We start from the raw sequence: 19,170 nt of genomic DNA, 5'->3' as shown, positions 1-19,170 counted from the left end.
TGTATTTTGAGACTTTAAGTTGGGAATGTATTGATATATTTTGAGACCTTAAGTTGCTGTAACAGGTTTTCAAAATTAGATTAGAGACATAGCACATATTTTGGCTTATCAATTGCTGTAACAGGTTTTAAAAATTTGCAATCCTCGAATAGGTTTTAAAAATTGGACTGTAACAGGTTATGATTTTAGAGGTTTAAAAAAAAATTACAATTGTTGTCAGTCCTGAATTTTCTAAATAAATTCCTCGATTTATTCAAATCAAAATACATCAATATTACATCCAGGATCACAAAATAAATAAATAAATCTCTATTGATACCAAATCAATTTCCTCAAAATAAATACAACATCTCTCAAAATAAATAAAATAATTCTCAACACCAACTCTTCCACCTAAAACCCGCAACTATGAATCCATGCTCATCCTCGGTACCTGAAACTGGAAGGGAGTGAGATGGAGAAAGTCCCAGTAGGAAAACCATAACAAGAATTTTAAAAGGATTTCATAAAAATTAGTCTCACAAAATATACATATGCTTTTAAATAAAATACATATATACAATTTTAACAAAATAACATTAACAAAATATTTGAGATAAAAATCATCCCAAATAATTCAAGGTATAAAAATTCCTACCCTGCAAAAACAAATATCATCACTGGATAATCAACTTCACCAAATCTGGCCTTCTCGAAAATCTGTGTGCGCTTCTCTATATTCTCACACTGTATTTCTTTAATTTTCTCTTTCTTTGCATACTCACCTAGTGCACAAACACTCCTTTATAATGTAATTCCACCGACGCAACAACTGCCCACCATCCAAACAAAATATCAAATATCACCAAAGGGACCCGCCACCACCTTTCCATTCTTGCTTTTCCAAACAAAATGTGGCTGATGTAGCTTGACAAAAAAAAAAAAAACAAAGAAAAAAAGAAAAGAAAAAAAACGAAGAGGATTGTGCAAGATGCAAGATTGCTAATATGATTATAACAGTTGTTTTACATTCTAATATGTAACCAATTAAGAAAGAAATAAAATATGCAACCAATTAAGAAAGAAATAAGAGTCTTTCTTAATTAAGTAATTATAATTGCTAACGTCATTGTTAAAAAAAAAAAAAAAAAAAAAAAAAGAAGAAGAAGAAGAAGAAGAAGAATAGCAAAAGGCAACAGTTATATGTAACAAACAGCTGCTGCTTGCAAGGTCATTGGGGTATTTTTGTCATGAAAAATTTGAGGGTATTTTTGTCATGAAAAATTTAAAATACACTTTTTTAAGTCAACAGGTGGTCAAAAGGGTATAATAATCATTTTATATCTAAAAAGTATTTCACTTACACCCCAAATGTTAATTTGGAGTGTAAGTGAAATACGAAATTACGTAAAAGTCAAAATCAAAATCAAAATCAAAATCTGAGTGAGAAATAACCAGAAAATCTAGGTATAATTACCCCTAACAAAAAGGTGTGAAACTTTATTGATAATTGTTCATATCTTTGTATCACCATTCGCATGGGTTATATACAAAACTTAATAATTATAATATATTTATAAAATCTTGTGGATGGGATCACTACAATGGTAGATTTTATATGGGGTGGTTCTCGAATTCATGTAGTTGCAAAGAGCACTTATGATAGTTTGAGCAGTTGGGGTAATTTTGGAATTTTCTAAAAAAAAGCACTCTAAATATTAATTTTATTTACTCACCGTTCGTTGACAAACCGAAAAGTTTTAAATTAGGACCAATCTCTAATACATTTCTAAAAAGGGAACAATAAAAAAACTTATATAAAATGATGTGACTTGCGTAAAAAATAAAAAAATAAAAACTCTTTTGTTAGTGGATTTTTAATATTTTTTATTATATTAATAAGAGTGAATTTTTAAATTTATTTTTAGTAAAACACAAAGGAATACTTAATAATTAGTGCATTTGTCTAATCAAGTCAATGTCAAAAAAAATTGTTTCAAAATGTCATTAAAAAAAAATTGGTTCATCCATTTTTGAAATGGAACGTGTATTTTGAGACATCACAAAATAAAAAGATGCATATAATTTTTGATATATATCAATCATATATGTGTGTGTGTATATATATAGTTATATGGTGACGTACAAGAAGCAAGAGAGAGGGGCATGAACCATCTCTGGTGTAAGCTTAAAAAAAGAAGAGCATCATCATGCATGTTTCTTATTGAGTAGAAACAAATTAAGCCGTCGTTATCTGCTCAACAAACACTAACTCTTCCCATTTTTTAGTAAGGGCAAAAGATTGGCTTCGATTTTTAAAAGAGTAAAAAATTTAAGATGATGTAAAGAAAGTGGTTGGTTCTCATCATAATAAAGTATGGACTTCACAGTATAAGCTTCTATTCACTCTTATCTTGTTCGTCTGTACTTCTATAAAATCTTATGTCAATTTGACCGGTCCGTCTTTCTCGTACTAAAAAGGGTTTAATTAAATTCTAATGGGATTAGAAGTGGGCTTGAGTTTTTTCTTTTTTTTTTTTTAGATTCATAATCAATAATGTTAATTGATTATAATTTTAAAGTATCTTATTATATTAATATTTTAAAATACAAAATTTGAGCAATTATATACATCTTTCAAATTAAAAAATGTTGCATAAGAGATATGTGAGCCGGGGTATTAGTTCCATCAGACTATTTTTGTGGGGCACACCCCACTAACGCAATACCAAATCAGCATCTTCAGAATTTCGATTCATGTATCATTTTCCATAATTTCTTGAATTTGTTTATGATTTCATTTAGTTATTTGATTGTATCTAATGGGTACTTTTTTTGTGGAATAATTTAAAATAGGTGTATCTTTAGGTGGTGTTTGATAAAAAATTGAAAATTAAGTATTGGAATTTTTAAGAAGTAATTAAAAAATAAATATTTTTTAAAAATCTTTTTTAAATCTAATGGGTTACGTTTTTTGAATTACATTATCAAACATACAATTGAATGACCGCTTCAGCATTAAGGACGAAAATGAGTTTTCAAACAATACTATTTATTATGTGCAGTTAACATCTCTACTTGTTGTCCTTGTTCATATACTGGATTTTAGTTTCTGTACATTTTTAAGAACATATCAAAAAATAATATGAGAAAAATAAGTTAAAGGAAAATTAGTTAATGGCGGATAAATAAAGGTATCAATTGTTGAGTATTTTTTTCTACTCTCTTTTAAATCAAAATACATACATACGTGTCACTAAATAGAGTGCCAATATGTTTTTTTTTTTTTAAGTTAAAGGGTAAGCTTGTATTAAGAATAGAAGGAATATACATGGAGTCCCAAGAAGGAAATGTTGGGATTATATGCCCTACAAGCTAATTATTTATTCGATATTTTATTAATAAATGTGATATTCATGCATTGGGCTTTACATATTTTTGCATGAGATGCATTATAGTCCTCGAGTTGCATTATAGGTGACTTAAGTGTGTAAATGAGATTTACACGCAGGAGATTTGGGCTCACCGATTTCTTGCACCTTGGCATTGTTCGCAATCAGTGATAAAAGTTGGGCACTTTTATCTGTAAGACTGTAACACACTTGACCTCTATAAGATAGAATGGTTTGTCTCGATCATTGGGGTAGTTGACTCTAAGGCAGTGTGTTAGTGTGCTTGGAGTACACTGAACTGAATTACCATAAGATCACACCATTAAGCTCTAAATCCTGAGAGGTTTAGTGGACTCAAGTTTCAATATTGGTCACTTTGACTTACCAACATGTGAGATCTTTTAAAGTCAATACCATGGTATCTTGGGTGGCTAATGTTGGAGTTATGGGAACATAAATGCTCAACATGGAATCCACAATCATTATAAGAGTTGAAATATCCCCTTGATGCAATTTAATAAGTTTGATCACTGGAACCTGGCCAGGGCATTTTAGTAAAATGTTTACTAAATTATTTTTCTATTATTTATTTAGAAAAATATTTATTTTGAAAAATTCTTTTATAAAAAAAATTCAGTGATCAAAAGGATTAAATTGGTTACTCAAGGAATATAAGAAGTAAGCATGCCTTATGTGGGATAGTATTTATTTTCCTTGGGGCTACTTATGGATATTCAGTAATGGAGGGACTTATATATAGTTGTTTAGTATGAAAGGGCCTTGCTGTAACTTCTGAATCCTATAGTACAATTACAATATTTATTGTGGTACTTATTGTAATTAATTAGATAGGATAAAGTTATGAAATAACTCTATCTGTGTCTAATTAGAGTTAGGATAAGAATTCTTTTTTTGATCCTCATCTCTAGCCCTATCTATATACACGATATAGGGTTGATATTCAGTAAGACATACACAATCTTATAGAATACAGATCTAGGGTTTCCACAAACCTGTGTATTCCGAAGATATAGAGGTGAAGGTTTACTGGTGTTCAAGGCCAAAAGAGGACCAATCTAATTCACTATTATTCTCGGAGTGTTGACAATTAATCAATCATCCAAAGGTTCATCCCTTTACAATATTAATTGATTTGATGAAATATCACGTGAATATGATCCTGAAATTTTATAATCACTTCCGTTGTGCCTTTAATTGGTATCAGAGCAATCCACGTACTTTTTATCAAATCATAATAATAATTTGATAATTTTATTTGTGAGTATATATATATATATTGGTGAACTGTTGGACATATATATATACTTGATTTGGTATTAGCAATTCACCATGCTCTCATATGATTTGCTTTCTATTACAATGAGATTATTAATATGTGAATATATATATATATATATATATATATATATATATATATATATGATCAGTCGTTCCGTAGTGCCGTCACGGGAAAGGAAAAGAGAATACCCAATGGTTGTTCTCTGGTCGGCTTGATAGTGTGTGTGTGTGTATATATATATATATATATATATATGTTATTGCAATCAGTTGCTAGATGATTACACATATTATCATATTTAGTTCTCATGGGTATTGAATCTGATGGTCATGAGAAACAAAATATGTGTTTCAAAGTTGTTTGATTTATTTACGGGGTAAGTGCAAAAAACACCCTTGAAATATACTTTTCATAGCACTTTTACTCCTTATTTAAAAAGGTGTGCAAAAGACACTCCTATTCTTTTCAATTTGTGCGAAAACATCCCTCAATTAATATAATCCCTATTTTACCCTTTTACTCTTCTAAAAATGCCCTTACACTCATTTTCTCTTTTAACCCTTTTTTTTCCAAAGGAGGTGCTGACAGAGACCGATGAGAACAGAGGATGGTTCAGCGGGTTGGCAAGGCGGCCAAGGAAGGAACTTGTGAGAGGTGCAGCGAGCTTTGTGCGACGACGAGGGTCGGGATTCCTGTGAGGTGCTTAACCGGCGAGAAAGAATTGTTTGTGAGTTAAGACGATGGTCAGAGAAAGGTTCCACTATGGGGATGGGCTCACGGTAAGAACTGAAATTTCCGGCCTGATGCAGGAAATTGGAGTCGAGCAGCAGGTACGGCTTTCCTGTCATTCCAACCATTTGAAAAGTTTCTCTTTATTTTGCGTGCGTGTGTTCTATTAAATATGAGCAATAATTCAAAAAAGGCTAGCTAATTTGAAGCCATAGTCTGCGCCACAGAATTGTTTTTGGTGTAATGTGAACGGTGGCTTCCTTTCATATAGACGGAAATGTTGTTTCTCTCTAGTCTCTTCCTTATATAGCGTAGAGGGGATGATTTTTCACCTTTTGAAGGTGAGACTGAAATATGCAACAATTGTTTCTGGGTGGAGCTTATAGAGGAGTACATATAATTATACTGTGTGTTTCAATTACAAAACAAAGTCATTGTTGTTATTGTTTTTATTTCCTTGGGTTATACATGTACAGTTTTTCTAAGCAAGATTGTAAATTTCTTTAACTGATATTAAATATTATATTGGATGACATAATTCTTTATATTGGATAATCATTTATTTCTACTAAAACTCAAATGAATTATTATCTTGATGAAGACCATATTTGGACAATCTAAGTTATAAGTTATTTATGATACATAGTCCTGATTTTGCTCTTTATTCCTAAAAATTATCTTACTGTTTTTAACCCAGATTAGTTGAGGCGAGATGGCGTTCACAACGACGATGCTGTAGTGGAGCGTGATCGACTTCGGTAAGGGCATGGGTCTGCGATCTGAGAAAGAAGACAACTAAAGACAGAGGTTGGCCCGGCGCTGACAGTGCCGACGAACAAGGAGGAACTCAACAATGATGTTTGGGCAGCGGTGGACCGGAGAAGGTTGAGGAAGTAACGGAGGTGACCCACGTCGGCAGCGAGGACACCGGAGAGATCGAGCCCAGAGAGGTTCTTATCGAATTCGGTGTTCATTTTGAGTAGCAAGACCACGCCTCTCTTTCCTAAGGTGCAAACTCGGAATTAAGGAATTTATAGCAATCTTCCTGCTATTAAACCGTCGTAGCTCGCCGATTTTAATGGACACTTCCCTCTCCGCGGCGGCAACAATGAAGAAGAAGAAGAAGAAGAAGGGCCAATTTCACAAAATAATTTATATATATATATTATAAAATGTGTTGTTAAGGGCATTTTAGTCCAAGTTTTATAAATTAGACTTATTTGCATAAATATCATAGTTTAAGGGTGTTTTTTGCACTAGAAGGGTGCAAGGTGTTTTTTTGAACTTGACCCCACCCCATTTATTGACCTATGAGATTGGATCGGTAACAGTGAATATATATATATATATCGGCGGCCGCATGTGATCATACACAACCATGTGATGGGTGTGACGCATTGGCAAAGAAAAAAAAAAAAAAAAAAAAGGGCATTATTTCAATTGGTAATCTATGATTACCTTGAAAGTCACGACCTTAGAAAGGGTTATTTTTTTTTGAAACTTTATATATAAATTTATTTTTATATATATTGTTGACTTACAGTTGTCTATCACCAAGCCATGTGAATACAATAAATGGAATAAAAGTAATCACTTATATCTATTTGATTGAGGTACCCATGAATGGGTTACGTGCCCAAATGATGGGCTGTCATTGTCGGCTGCACAGTGCAACCGTGGGTGATCAGGAGTGAGATGCCTTTTGGGTTGCATTCATACTTAATCAATTTTATTTATAAATTGCATATTTTTATATATTTTAATGGTTTAGTGATTGTTTCGCTTGTCACCAGCATACCCATGTGACGGGTAATGTGATTCAATGTAGGTAATCTATGATTACCAGATCCATGACATCACTATAATAAAATGATAATATTAATAATTTATTTATTTATTTTTTATTACCCGGTGAATGGTCTAACCCAATTACATATTTTGGTCAATTAGCTCACTGGTGGTGTGTTGGTGTGTGATGATACATGGTGAAGATGTTTTCTATGTATATCTTTTATATTATTATTTCTATGCAATCTGTTTTGGAACAGAATTTATATATGTGCATATAACATAAAATATTCTGTGAGTTCGATTGCAGGTGATAATAATATATCTCTTTCATGGTCCGGCTAATTTATTATTTAATTGCATGTGATGTAGTTAATTTTTAGAGGCAGTATTTTAATGGGCTGATTCGATAAAAGTTGGTTTTTCCTAGTCGAATAGGACGTATTTATATTATCTTGTTTAGAATTTTTTGTAAGCTCTAAATTGGGTATAGGATAAAACCTTGTACTACATTCTCAAAATCTAGGGTTGAAGTTCGTGAAGAGTTCAAGAAAAAATTCAAACAAGAAAATAGTCGAGGCTTCCAATATAATTTAAATTCTTCCCATTTAATTTTAAAATTATACTTGAGTATTTTGTTATTTGTGCTTTTGGTCTTTTTATAATTTTCGTTATATTATAGATTCATAATCATAACGTTAATTGATTATAATTTTAAAGTATCTTATTAAATTAATTTTTTTAAATATAAAATTTGAGTAATTATATACACTTTTAAAATTAAAAAATGTGTCGCATAAGAGATATGAGGGCGGGATCAGATTGTGAGAGATATGAGAGCGGGATCAGATTGTGAGCTCCACCACACGATTTTGGTGGGACACACCCCACTCAACCAACATTCTTGGAATTTTGATTGATGTATTTCATATAATCTTGAATTTGTGTAGGATTTTCATTTATTAGTTATTTGATTGTACCTAATGGGGTACTTTTTTTCGTGGAATAATTTAAAATAGGAGTATATTTATGAGAGATACATAGTCCTCATTAGTGATGTGGACCAATAATAAATCACCATCTTTATAATTTGGTTGTGATTTGGTAAGTGTATATTTACCCATCATAATAAGTCACATCATGTGATGGTATGTCTATTTATTATTGGTTCACATCACTAATGAGAATGGTGTAGATTCTCACTAGTGATAACCTAAGTATTGCTTTATATTTATTGTGTTAACATCTGTATTTGTTGTCTGGATTTTAGTTTCAGTAAAATTTTAAGAACATATCCAAAATTTATATGAGAAAAATAAATGAACCGAAAATTAGGTAATGGCCGATAAATAAAGTTATCAATAGTGGAGCATTTTTTTTCTCCTCTCTTTTAAATCAACATACATATGTACGTACGTAAGTGTCTTTAAATAGAGTGCCAATATATTGTAAAAAGGATTACAACACTTGTTTTTTATTATTAAATTTGAGTTTTTAAAACCTAAACTAAAGTCTTTGAAGGGTGTCACTATTAATTTCATTCAAAATCCATCTGTAATTATCATAGATAGGTAACTATAAATGAAAACTAAAAATATTTTGCGAGTTAAACTTCAATTTTCCTATAAAAAATGACATTATTTAATTACTATATATAAGTACCATTGATAGTGTTTTGAGAAGACTACAAAAAATTAATAACTTTAATAATTTTTTACTACTCGTTGACATTGATAAGAAATCTAAAATCCCAAATAGGAGTTATATAGGCTCTGATTGGTTCAGACATTTATTTATTTTTTTTTATTTATTTTTTTTTTCACATAAAAGTCTTTTTTTAAATTTTTTTTCTAAGCATGTCAATAAAAGCACTGTATTGTTTTCAAGTTTTTACATTTATTGGTTTATATAATTATGAATATATTTTTGGGTGAAACGTTGACTCGTCTTCTCTTACCATAGCATTTGGGATAACGGAAGACTCCTTAATTGTTTTCATTTCTATGACAAAACAAGGTTAATGCATGCATGTTGAAGAAGCCATGCACTCTACTGTCTCTCCACTATAAATAGAGGACAGAGGTGAAAGAAAGACCGTATCAGTTGTGGAAGAGAGAGAGACATATATATATAGAGAGAGAGAGATATATATATATATAGAGAGAGAGATGGGAAGTGTGCAGCAGCAAACTCAGCAGTCCGGAAGGAGTAACCGCATCATAGCTGTTGATAGAACTCCACCCTCCATTACAAGTAACAACAACAAAGAAGATGATGTTGAGTCTCAAATGGACCAGGTCTCTCTCTTTATCAAGTTTTATATATATATATATTGAGAACATATAAATATCTTTCAATGTGTTTCTTGATCATTAGAAACCTAGATGGAGAAAGTGTCTATCTCATGTAGGCCCTGGTTTCCTTGTATCTTTGGCTTATATTGATCCAGGGAGCTGTAAGTCTCTCTCTCCTCTTTGTATTTTAGTCTGATCATCAGATTTCTTTATCGAGTAGGTAACAAAGATTATATAAAATCATGTCACAGTGGAAACTGATTTGCAAGCTGGAGCTAGCTACAGATATGAGGTAACTTACAGATTCAGATAAAAAGAAAAATTTATTTTCTTTTTATGAGTGGTAAGGGAGCTATGGAAAGAATAGATTATCAAGGCCGGGCAACTGTTTTTGTTTCATGTTTGTCTGTGTTTGTCAAATAAGTAAAAAAATAAAAAATAAAAATAACTCCAAGGGATTGGCCTCAGGGATTAGTTGGGGCGAAACCTCGTATACCCTGGGTCATCAAAAAAAAAAATTAAGTGATCACTAAAGCATGTTTGATAACATTTATTACCTTTTGCATAATTACTCGTTTGCCTCAAAAAAAAAAAAAAAAATCCAAATCAAGAAAAATATATTTTCACTTATGTTTGTTACTCTAGCTGACAACTTATAATAAATTTTTTCATGACTTTTTCTAATGCAGCTATTGTGGGTAATCCTTATTGCATTGATCTTTGCTCTTATAATTCAATCACTTGCAGCAAATCTCGGTGTAAGCACTGGTAAGACATGCACAAGCTAGACCTTTAGCTAAAACTAACTAATATATATATATAAATATATATATATATATATATATATATATATATAAATAATTACTAAATTATTTTTCTTTTATTTGCAAGGCAAGCACCTATCAGAGTTATGTAAGGCGGAGTACCCAAAATTTATCAAGTATTGCCTATGGTTGCTGGCTGAGACTGCTGTCATAGCGGCTGATATTCCTGAAGGCATGACGTCTACCTTATCTAAAAATTATCATAGTACATATATATATATATATATATATATATATATATATATATATATATATATGTCATATACATGTCTGTACGTCATGCTACCATATAACATAATTTTTTGTATTTTCCATGTGACAGTGATTGGGACCGCCTTTGCACTAAATATATTGTTCCATATCCCAGTTTGGGTTGGGGTTCTCCTCACTGGTTTGAGCACGCTCCTTCTTCTTGGCCTCCAGAGATTTGGGGTAATTTAATTCATTTCAAATGGCATCTTTTGCATGATATTTATTAGTGGTCACAACTTCTTTCCTGATCACCCACCAAAAAGTAAAAAAAAAAATTAAAAATAGATTTTTTTAAAGAAGCGAAAAGTGCCTTCCCACCACGGGCTATGTAAATCACAGCCAAAGACGGATAAAAGGGTGTGCCTAGGTGGGCTGTATTGGCCAACTCCAAAATTAGCCCACCAAATCAAGCCCAAGTCAACTCAGCCAACATACTAAAATTAGCTACCCAAACTAGAAATCCTGGATCCGCCTATCCGCCTTTAGTCGGAGACCTAATGCTTTATGAGGCACCACGGCGAAGTGTCCTTGGCATCCTTGGGGTTTAAAAATAGAAATGTTGATCGGTTAAAACTTTGCAACTAAATATTAAAAATACTATTTAGTATAGATTTATGGTACAAAATATACATTATTCTAACATATAATGGACTATGTGTGTGTGTGCGTGTGTGTGTATATATATATATAGGTGAGGAAGCTAGAAATGTTGATAGCAGTGTTGGTGTTCGTGATCGCTGCAAGTTTCCTTGGAGAAATGGGTTATGTGAAACCTCCAGCAAAAGATGTACTCAAGGGAATGTTTATCCCTAAGCTCAGCGGCCAAGGTGCCACCGGTAATGCCATCGCTCTCCTCGGTGCAACCATCATGCCGTGAGATCTCGATCATCTCTTTCTATAAATATAAGTCAAACTATGTGCCAGAAAAGGGTCTGATCTGTTTCATTTTCTAAAGATTGTTCTGAAAATTAGACTCATAAAATATAAAACTATCCAATACTCAGAAAATATTCATTTTTTTTTTTTAATTGAATTTCCTTAAAAATAGTTTTCGAAAACTGTCAAACCAAATATAATTTTCAATTCCCTTCACCAAAAGAGAAGAAAGAAATTCACCAAAAAAAAAAGAAAGACCAAATATAATTTTCAATTCCCTTCACCAAAAGAAAAGAAAAGAAAGAAAGAAAGAAAGAAAGAATAACCAAGCAAGTTCTTAACTTGTTTGAACCAAAGACAAGTCGAATCTTAAACCAAATACTTTATAAAACATTAGGACGAAATGACTTACCTGCCTGCTTAAAGTCAACGCCTTTCAAACCCTTTCATAACTTTCTATCAATAGTGATTTTCAAAGTATTCACAAGACTTAAAATATGGCCTCCCATAACTTTAAGAAGAATCTCAATTCGAGTCTTTAAAAAATATAACTCATTTATTTGCTATTTTTCTCATTTTATGCACTTTTTCATTTAAGAAGTTTTCTTAATTTATAAATAATCTTCTTAAATTTGTTTTGAGCGAAATTATATTTTGTTTTTCCGATACTCGGGTGTCCGGGGCTTTGCCCCAATTAATTTACGGAACCCGGGCAACCCCCCCCCCCCACATGAATCAGATAGGACTCAAACTATGTCCGCAGTTATGACCCTAAGAAATTGCTATGACTTAAAAGAAATCGAAAAATTCTCTTAATTATGTTCTATCAACGGAAAATAATTAACCTTCTTCATTTAAGAAATTCTCTTAATTTATAAATAATTTTATTAAATCTACTTTTCAGTAAAATTCTGTTATGATAAGGAAAGAGAATTAACTTTAATTTTATAATGCTAATTCGACCATTACAAGTAAAATATGAATATGGAATAACTTATGTCACTTGTGCTTTCCTACTAATATGCATTTGTTTTCATGTTCAACAGCCATAATCTTTTCCTCCACTCCGCTCTTGTACTCTCTCGGAAGGTACCCAACTCGGTTCGAGGCATCAATGTAAGACAACTGCTTAAAACACCTCTCCGTTTACTTACTCAAAAATAATAATAATAATAAATCTCAATGCTACACACATATACATCCACAAAATAAAATAAAAACACACATTAATGTATATATGTGTGTGTGTATATATATAGGGCTCTAAATGCAGATACAGAATACACATGTTAAATACTGAATGAAATAATTCCTCACCATACCTACTACTAGTTATTTGTTTGTTTGCATCCCAAGAAGTGCATTGATGAATGAGCCTGTGGCACTATTTTCAGTGAACAATCATACAAGCAACCGAAACCAAAACACAGAAATCAGTGAAAACAGAACACAATTACTTTCAGAATTGAACACTCATTACTTCGAAGTAAAAATGTTCATTATGTTAATCTTAAAGTAATGTGTGTGACATCATCAAAGTAATAGTGTTAGAAAATGCACATCAAAATATATAAAAAATTGTTTTTCAAGAAAGAAGCCAATTAGAATCGTTTCTGCCTTGTGGGACCATGTCATGATGTAATACAGTTGTGTACAATCAAATTTATATGACATAATAGTTAGACTAGCGTTAGTTTGGTGGTACTTTCTTCCATTTTTAAATAAAAAGTTGGGGGTTGAAGTCTTTAGAGAGGCTAGCGAGTGCGTGAGTGTGTTTTTCGTAAAATAAAAATAAATAAATAAAAATTATTCTAGCTTCATGTATGGTCCAAAATGTCATAGTCACCTAAAGTTTCAGCCAATAGAGAAGTCACAAAATTTTTATTTTCATATATTATAAAATTTCTAAAAATTTTATTTCATCGAAATTGAGAGATTTAATAATGGGCCAAAAAGATTTGTATAATTATTTGATTTTTTTTTTTCCTCTCATGATCGATCATTTCATGTTTTTTATTCTCCTCTATCATTATCATTACACAAACTTTAATTATTAAATATGTTTTAATGGTTGTGGGAATTGCTGAAACTTTCATTATAGCTAATTTTTTTTCCTTATTTCTCAACCTCTCTTGTTACAATGTCTCCCTCCTCTCATTACACCTTCTTTTCAGTTCATCGCTCATCACAATCTCGTAATTTCACTCTATCTTAAGATTTTGAACGCACTTTTCTTTGTCGAATTGTTTTGGATCATTTAAACAATTTTTTTTCTAAATTCAGTTCTATTGTTCTTTATCCCTTAAATTATTTTGTAGGTTTATTAATTTCTGTTATTATAAAATTGTATATTTTGTTTCTAAGTGGTGGCAAATTATATGCTGGCTAAATGGATTATAACTATATTATCTACTGAAAGAGATGCTATAACAAAACTTAACTACAAAAATCTAATTAGTAACTTTGCATCTCCAAAAGTAGGAAGGTTTATTTGTAAATAAACATTATTAGCTATTATTTGATATAAAGACCATTTCTATATTTTTCGCCTAGGACCTTAAGTTATATTGAGCCGCCCCTCACTCGGACAATGGGTGGTAATAGACATCCGTCAAATTCATTTGACATGCGTATGCATCATGTGTGTGCACAAGTATGCAGTTAATTTTTTTGTTCTTCCTTTTTCACTGGGTGAAGATATACACATACAGCGTAAATAAATGTAAATTTACTCATGTTTTTATTAATTTTAATGCAGGACGCGTGTCGATACTTCTTAATTGAGAGTGGATTCGTATTCTTTGTAGCTTTTTTAATCAATATCTCAGTTATATTTGTCTCGGGTACTGTTTGCTCAGCCAAGAACCTCACTAAAGAAACCGTGGATCGATGCAATAATCTCAACCTCGACTCTGCTTCTTTTCTTCTCAAGGTCTAAAAATTATTCTGAAGTTCTTCAAATTTTAGTTACATAATCAAACTTGAAACAAATTTTTTTAAAAAAGTTTCCTTCTCGTTTTGCAGAATGTATTAGGAAAATGGAGTTCTACTATTTATGCCATTGCATTACTAGCCTCCGGCCAGAGTTCCACAATCACATGCACTTATGCCGGACAATTTATCATGCAGGTTTTCAAAATTAAGCATTAATATCATTATATATTGCAGTTGATGTTGTCGAAACCTATTACATTTTATATTTGGTGGCGAAATGTTTAGGGTTTCTTGGACCTTAAAATGAGGAAATGGTTGAGGAATCTCATGACTAGGTGCATTGCCATTATACCTAGTCTCATTGTCTCGATTATTGGTGGATCTCAAGGAGCTGGCCGACTCATTATCATCGCATCGGTTTGTTAACTGTCTAAACATTTTTATTTTACATTCATTTTTACTTAATCATCGTGGAGCAAATATATATATATATATATATATATATATATATATATATATATTTATTTTAATTCTGATCGGTTTAATTTGCAGATGATACTCTCATTTGAGCTTCCATTTGCTCTCATCCCACTTCTTAAATTCAGTAACGGTAGCACCAAAATGGGACCACACAAGAACTCTGTATACGTGAGTTAATTCTACTTTTGCAGATGATACTATTATGCTATTTTCGCTTAAGATTTGGCTTGTGCAGTCAATCTTTATTATATGGTCCCGATCAATCACAAAAAATAAAAAATAAAAAAAATTAATTGACAATGACATAAAGTTATCGCTTCATGATTGACCGATAACAATGATGTTAGATCATTTGTCAATCCAATACGAATGGAAATTTCGGATAAGTAGAAGTCTTGAGGCGGGCAAGGCTTATTAAATAGTGGTCCATTTACAAGCAAAACTTAAAATAAAAATAGCTATATTAACGAAATCCCATTTGCTTAGTAGTTGTAATTAAAGCTAACAAAATTTATATCATAAATTAGAACTTCATTTCTTTTTCTTAAATTAAAATCAGAACTTCATTTTAAGCTGACCATTTGAAGTTCAAACTTATGAATGTAGATCATTGTGTTCTCATGGATACTGGGCCTCGGAATCTTTGGCATGAACATATATTACTTGAGCACCAGCTTCGTTCACTGGCTAATTCACAGCAGTTTACCAAAAGCAGCAAATGTATTCATTGGAATTCTAGTGTTTCCACTCATGGCAATCTATATATCGGCGATTATATATTTGATGTTTCGAAAAGACCGAGTTGTGACATTCATCGACCCAAATGCCGAATCGCGCATTGACAATGGGCATGGCAACACCGAGGAGATGTTAGAATTGGACCACGTCCCTTACACACAAGATTTGGCTGACATTCCACTCCCTCAGTAGAAATTTTCATATTTCGATATCTATCTCCCAATATCTTTTATCTTTTCATTGAAGTTTTTGCCAAAACAATTAGACAGCTAAAATTGTTTTGGCACTTTTGTGGAAATTGCGGCATTACTAGCTGGTTTGTATAGGGGTTGAGTTGTAAGATACATGTTTAATAATGTTGAACTTTTGTATAATTAATTGAGTAATCATAACAAAATTCTATATGATAACGAAATGGGTAAAGTGCAAAAATCACTCCTATAGTGTACTCACCGTGCATATTGCACTTCTCATGTGCAAAAAACACCTCTAAACTAAGACATTTGTGCAAATAGGTCATACTCACACATTTATGACTAAAATGCCCTTAGCTAAATATTTAATAATATATAAAAAAAATTAATATTTTGTGAAATGACTAAAATGGGTACACCACGCCTAGTTTGCCGGAGGAAGAGAAGATGACAACCCAATTCAGCCTACTGTAATCAAGAACCGATATTTCTGGTCGGCAACCTCTTTAATGAGCTCGAATCGCCAAGTCCATGGAACAGCACTGAATTCGACAAGAACCTCTCTGGGCTCAATCTCTCCGGCGTGCTTGCCGCCAACGTAGGTCACCTCCGCTACCTCCTCAACCTTCTCCGGTCCACTGCTGCCCAAACATCATAGCCGAGTTGCTCCTTGTTCGTTGGCATTGTCAGCGCCGGGGCCAACGTCTGTCCTCATTCGTCTTCTTCCTCAGATCGCAGACCCATGCCTTACCCAAGTCAATCTCCATTTTGCGATGGCGGCGCTGAAATTTCCGGAAGCCTGATGCGATGTTGGAGTAAGTTCACCGAGGAACATTTAGTATGAGTTTTAAAACTAATTGATCATTTGAATTGCTTTATTCAGATTCTCAATGCTTTTGACTTTGACCATCATGCTGGTTACAAGACCAAACACCCAAATGATCATATATACTTTTTTAATGGAAAGACCATCTATGCTTTTGTCCAAGAGCTGAGGGCCACACTTAAATATATGTTGTTTGAAGCGATTCGGAATGTGACTGGATCTCCTATCCATGAGAAGAATTTTCGCATTTGGAAAAGTGAATATTTTTTTTTTCAATTGATTTGAAGTAACCTCTTTAAAACAAGCCTGAGAAATCAGCATCGTGACCATTTTCTAAATGCATATAGGATAAAAGCATATTTCTCTATTTTTTTCTCACACAGATTTTTCATCTTTGGCTCTTCTCAGAATCATATCAAGCTGCAACTCGTGAACTTCAGCATATCTATGGAAAGGAAAAAGTGACCAAGCCAACTGAATAACAGAATTTTGACTCTTTTAAACCTGCAAGGTTGGTTAATTAATACCTGAAATTCGCGTCGCTACCTTATATCATTATAGTAAAATTTTGGATTCAGTTTCAAATATCAGGTAGTTTGGCAGAGGAATGTTTAGTATACACTTTTAAGCATTTGCTAAGATGTTAATTTTATTCTGGTTTTGGACCAAAGTTTCAGCGCCGCCATAGCAAAATAGTCACTTTGTTCAGCACGGCTTCAAGCTTCCGTTCTTGCTCCACCACTTATTATTCCCACATTAGGCTAGAAATTTCAGTTCTCGCTGTGAGCCCATCGCCATCGTGGAACCTCATCGTCTCAACTCATGGACATTTCTTTCTCGCCGGTTCAGCACCTCACTGGAATCCCGACCCTCGCTGTCCGCCGCCTTAGATCCTCGTTGCTGCCATCATCTTCATCCTCGCCGCACAAGTCTGCCGGACTCATAGCCGAGCACAAAGCTCGCTGCACCTCTCACCGGTTCCTTCCTTGGCCGCCTTGCCAACCCGCTGAACTATACTCTGTTCTCATTGGTCTCTGTCGGCAGCTCCTTTGGAGAAACAAAAAGGGTTAAAAGAAAAAATGAGAGTAGGGGCATTTTTGGAAGCATAAACGGGTAAAATAGGTATTATATTAATTGAGGGATGTTTTTGCACAAATTGAAAAGAATATGAGTGTTTTTTGCACATCTTTTTAAATAGGAGGTAAAAGTACTATGAAATGTATACTTCAGGTGTCTCTTGCACTCACCCCTGATGAAATGGATGGAAAAAACACTTCTGACATATTTTATAGATGAAATACTATGGTTTCTACTTATATCACTATATAATCTATTTCTATAAAACATAATGTGACAACAAAGCTCTTCCATGTGCAACTCTAGTCTTCTTCTTGCCACTCATTGTTTAATCCGAGCCACCAGTATGCCCAAAATTCACCAATGGAAGCAATCGAATCAACCCTAAGAAGACAGCATTTCCGAATCATAGTTGAATTCAAATGGGATAATGTTTCAACATCCAAGCAACACGATTAACACTCAGGATCATCAACCACACCTTTTTTTCGATTCTTAAAAATTTCATCGAAAGTCTATCATTTAGGAAACGCCATAGAAAATGTTTAACTTTGGGCTTCATCTTCAAAGACCACAGTCTCTGTCCGTAAAGTGTGAAAAGAAATTTGAGAGCTACTCACCTCTATTTCACGGACGGATTCCTAACGATGCTATGAGCAAGGAAGACAAGCATACTGGTTGGTCAAGGGCAACAATTGTGTCACGACCTGAAAATTCTAATAAAATCCTCAATTTATTCAAATCCAGATACATCAAAATACACCCAGGATCCAAAAAAAAAAAAAAAAAAATGCCCTCTTTTATACAAAGTCAATTTCCTCAAAAATATACAAAATTTTGCAAATAAATAAAATAAATCCTGCAACGCCGACTCTTCCACCAAAGCCCGACACTAGAAATCCATGTTCATTTTCGGTACCTGAAACTGGAGGGTGGTGAGACAAAAAGTCTCAGTAGAAAAAACCATAACAAGAATTTCATGGAGGTTTAACAAAACAGCTTCACAAAATATACATATTCATGTGAGTATATAAACAAAATACATATGCATTTAATTAAAACATTTAATAAAAACCATTGAAGCAAAACCACTACAAGCCATTCAAGGTATAAAAAGAGTTTCTTCGCTAGATCATCAAAGCATCAAGCTTCCGGCCTCCTCTACAACTCTCAGACCTCTCTCTGTTTCTCAAACTCTTGGCTCACTCTTTGCATTCTTTCTCTGTATCACTCTAATTTTTCCTTCTGTTTTTGCATATATACCAAGTCACAAGCACCCAATATGTAGGCAATCCACCAACTAACCTATGTGAACCCCACTACTTTCCTTTCTTATATTATCTTTTTATTTCATATACACTCCGTCAAAACCCACGTGAAGGAACCAAAGTAAAAAGAAACTTTGGCCAAAAAGTCTCTAGTGGGCCCCACAAGTCACAACCACCATCATCACAATTTTCTCTCTCTTCCCACTTTGGCTGCTCCCT

The 19,170-nt window shown here is 32.9% G+C and overlaps 1 protein-coding gene and 1 long non-coding RNA gene across 2 annotated transcripts; one reads left to right on the top strand and one right to left on the bottom strand.

The window, feature by feature from the left end:
• Nucleotides 1–9,356: 9,356 nt before the first annotated feature.
• Nucleotides 9,357–15,778, top strand: LOC132273251 (metal transporter Nramp7.2-like). The gene is made up of 13 exons (XM_059774248.1): nucleotides 9,357–9,464; nucleotides 9,565–9,643; nucleotides 9,734–9,774; nucleotides 10,172–10,250; nucleotides 10,374–10,478; nucleotides 10,629–10,738; nucleotides 11,250–11,431; nucleotides 12,481–12,550; nucleotides 14,193–14,366; nucleotides 14,459–14,563; nucleotides 14,654–14,785; nucleotides 14,921–15,016; nucleotides 15,455–15,778. The coding sequence occupies exons 1-13, from the start codon at nucleotides 9,357–9,359 to the stop codon at nucleotides 15,776–15,778; spliced, it is 1,605 nt and encodes a 534-aa protein (XP_059630231.1).
• Nucleotides 15,779–17,093: 1,315 nt separating this feature from the next.
• LOC132273694 (uncharacterized) lies at nucleotides 17,094–18,925 on the bottom strand. Its single transcript, XR_009470227.1, has 2 exons — nucleotides 18,304–18,925; nucleotides 17,094–17,653 (listed from the first exon to the last, which is right to left on the bottom strand). It is a non-coding gene; the product is annotated as an uncharacterized LOC132273694 (long non-coding RNA).
• Between the last annotated feature and the right edge of the window lie 245 nt (nucleotides 18,926–19,170).

This window comes from Cornus florida, unplaced genomic scaffold (genome assembly GCF_030987335.1).
Source record: "Cornus florida cultivar Cherokee Brave unplaced genomic scaffold, ASM3098733v1 CherokeeBrave_3.0.0_Hap2_Chr09, whole genome shotgun sequence".
Lineage (NCBI taxonomy): Eukaryota > Viridiplantae > Streptophyta > Magnoliopsida > Cornales > Cornaceae > Cornus > Cornus florida.
This window is presented reverse-complemented; position numbering and strand designations above follow the sequence as displayed.

Coding starts and splice junctions, on each gene's coding strand:
- LOC132273251 (XM_059774248.1), top strand. CDS start 9,357: ATGGGAAGTGTGCAGCAGCAAACTCAGCAGTCCGGAAGGAGTAACCGC. Junction 11,432..12,480: donor CTCGGTGCAACCATCATGCC/GTGAGATCTCGA, acceptor CATGTTCAACAG/CCATAATCTTTTCCTCCACT. Junction 14,367..14,458: donor CTGCTTCTTTTCTTCTCAAG/GTCTAAAAATTA, acceptor CTCGTTTTGCAG/AATGTATTAGGAAAATGGAG.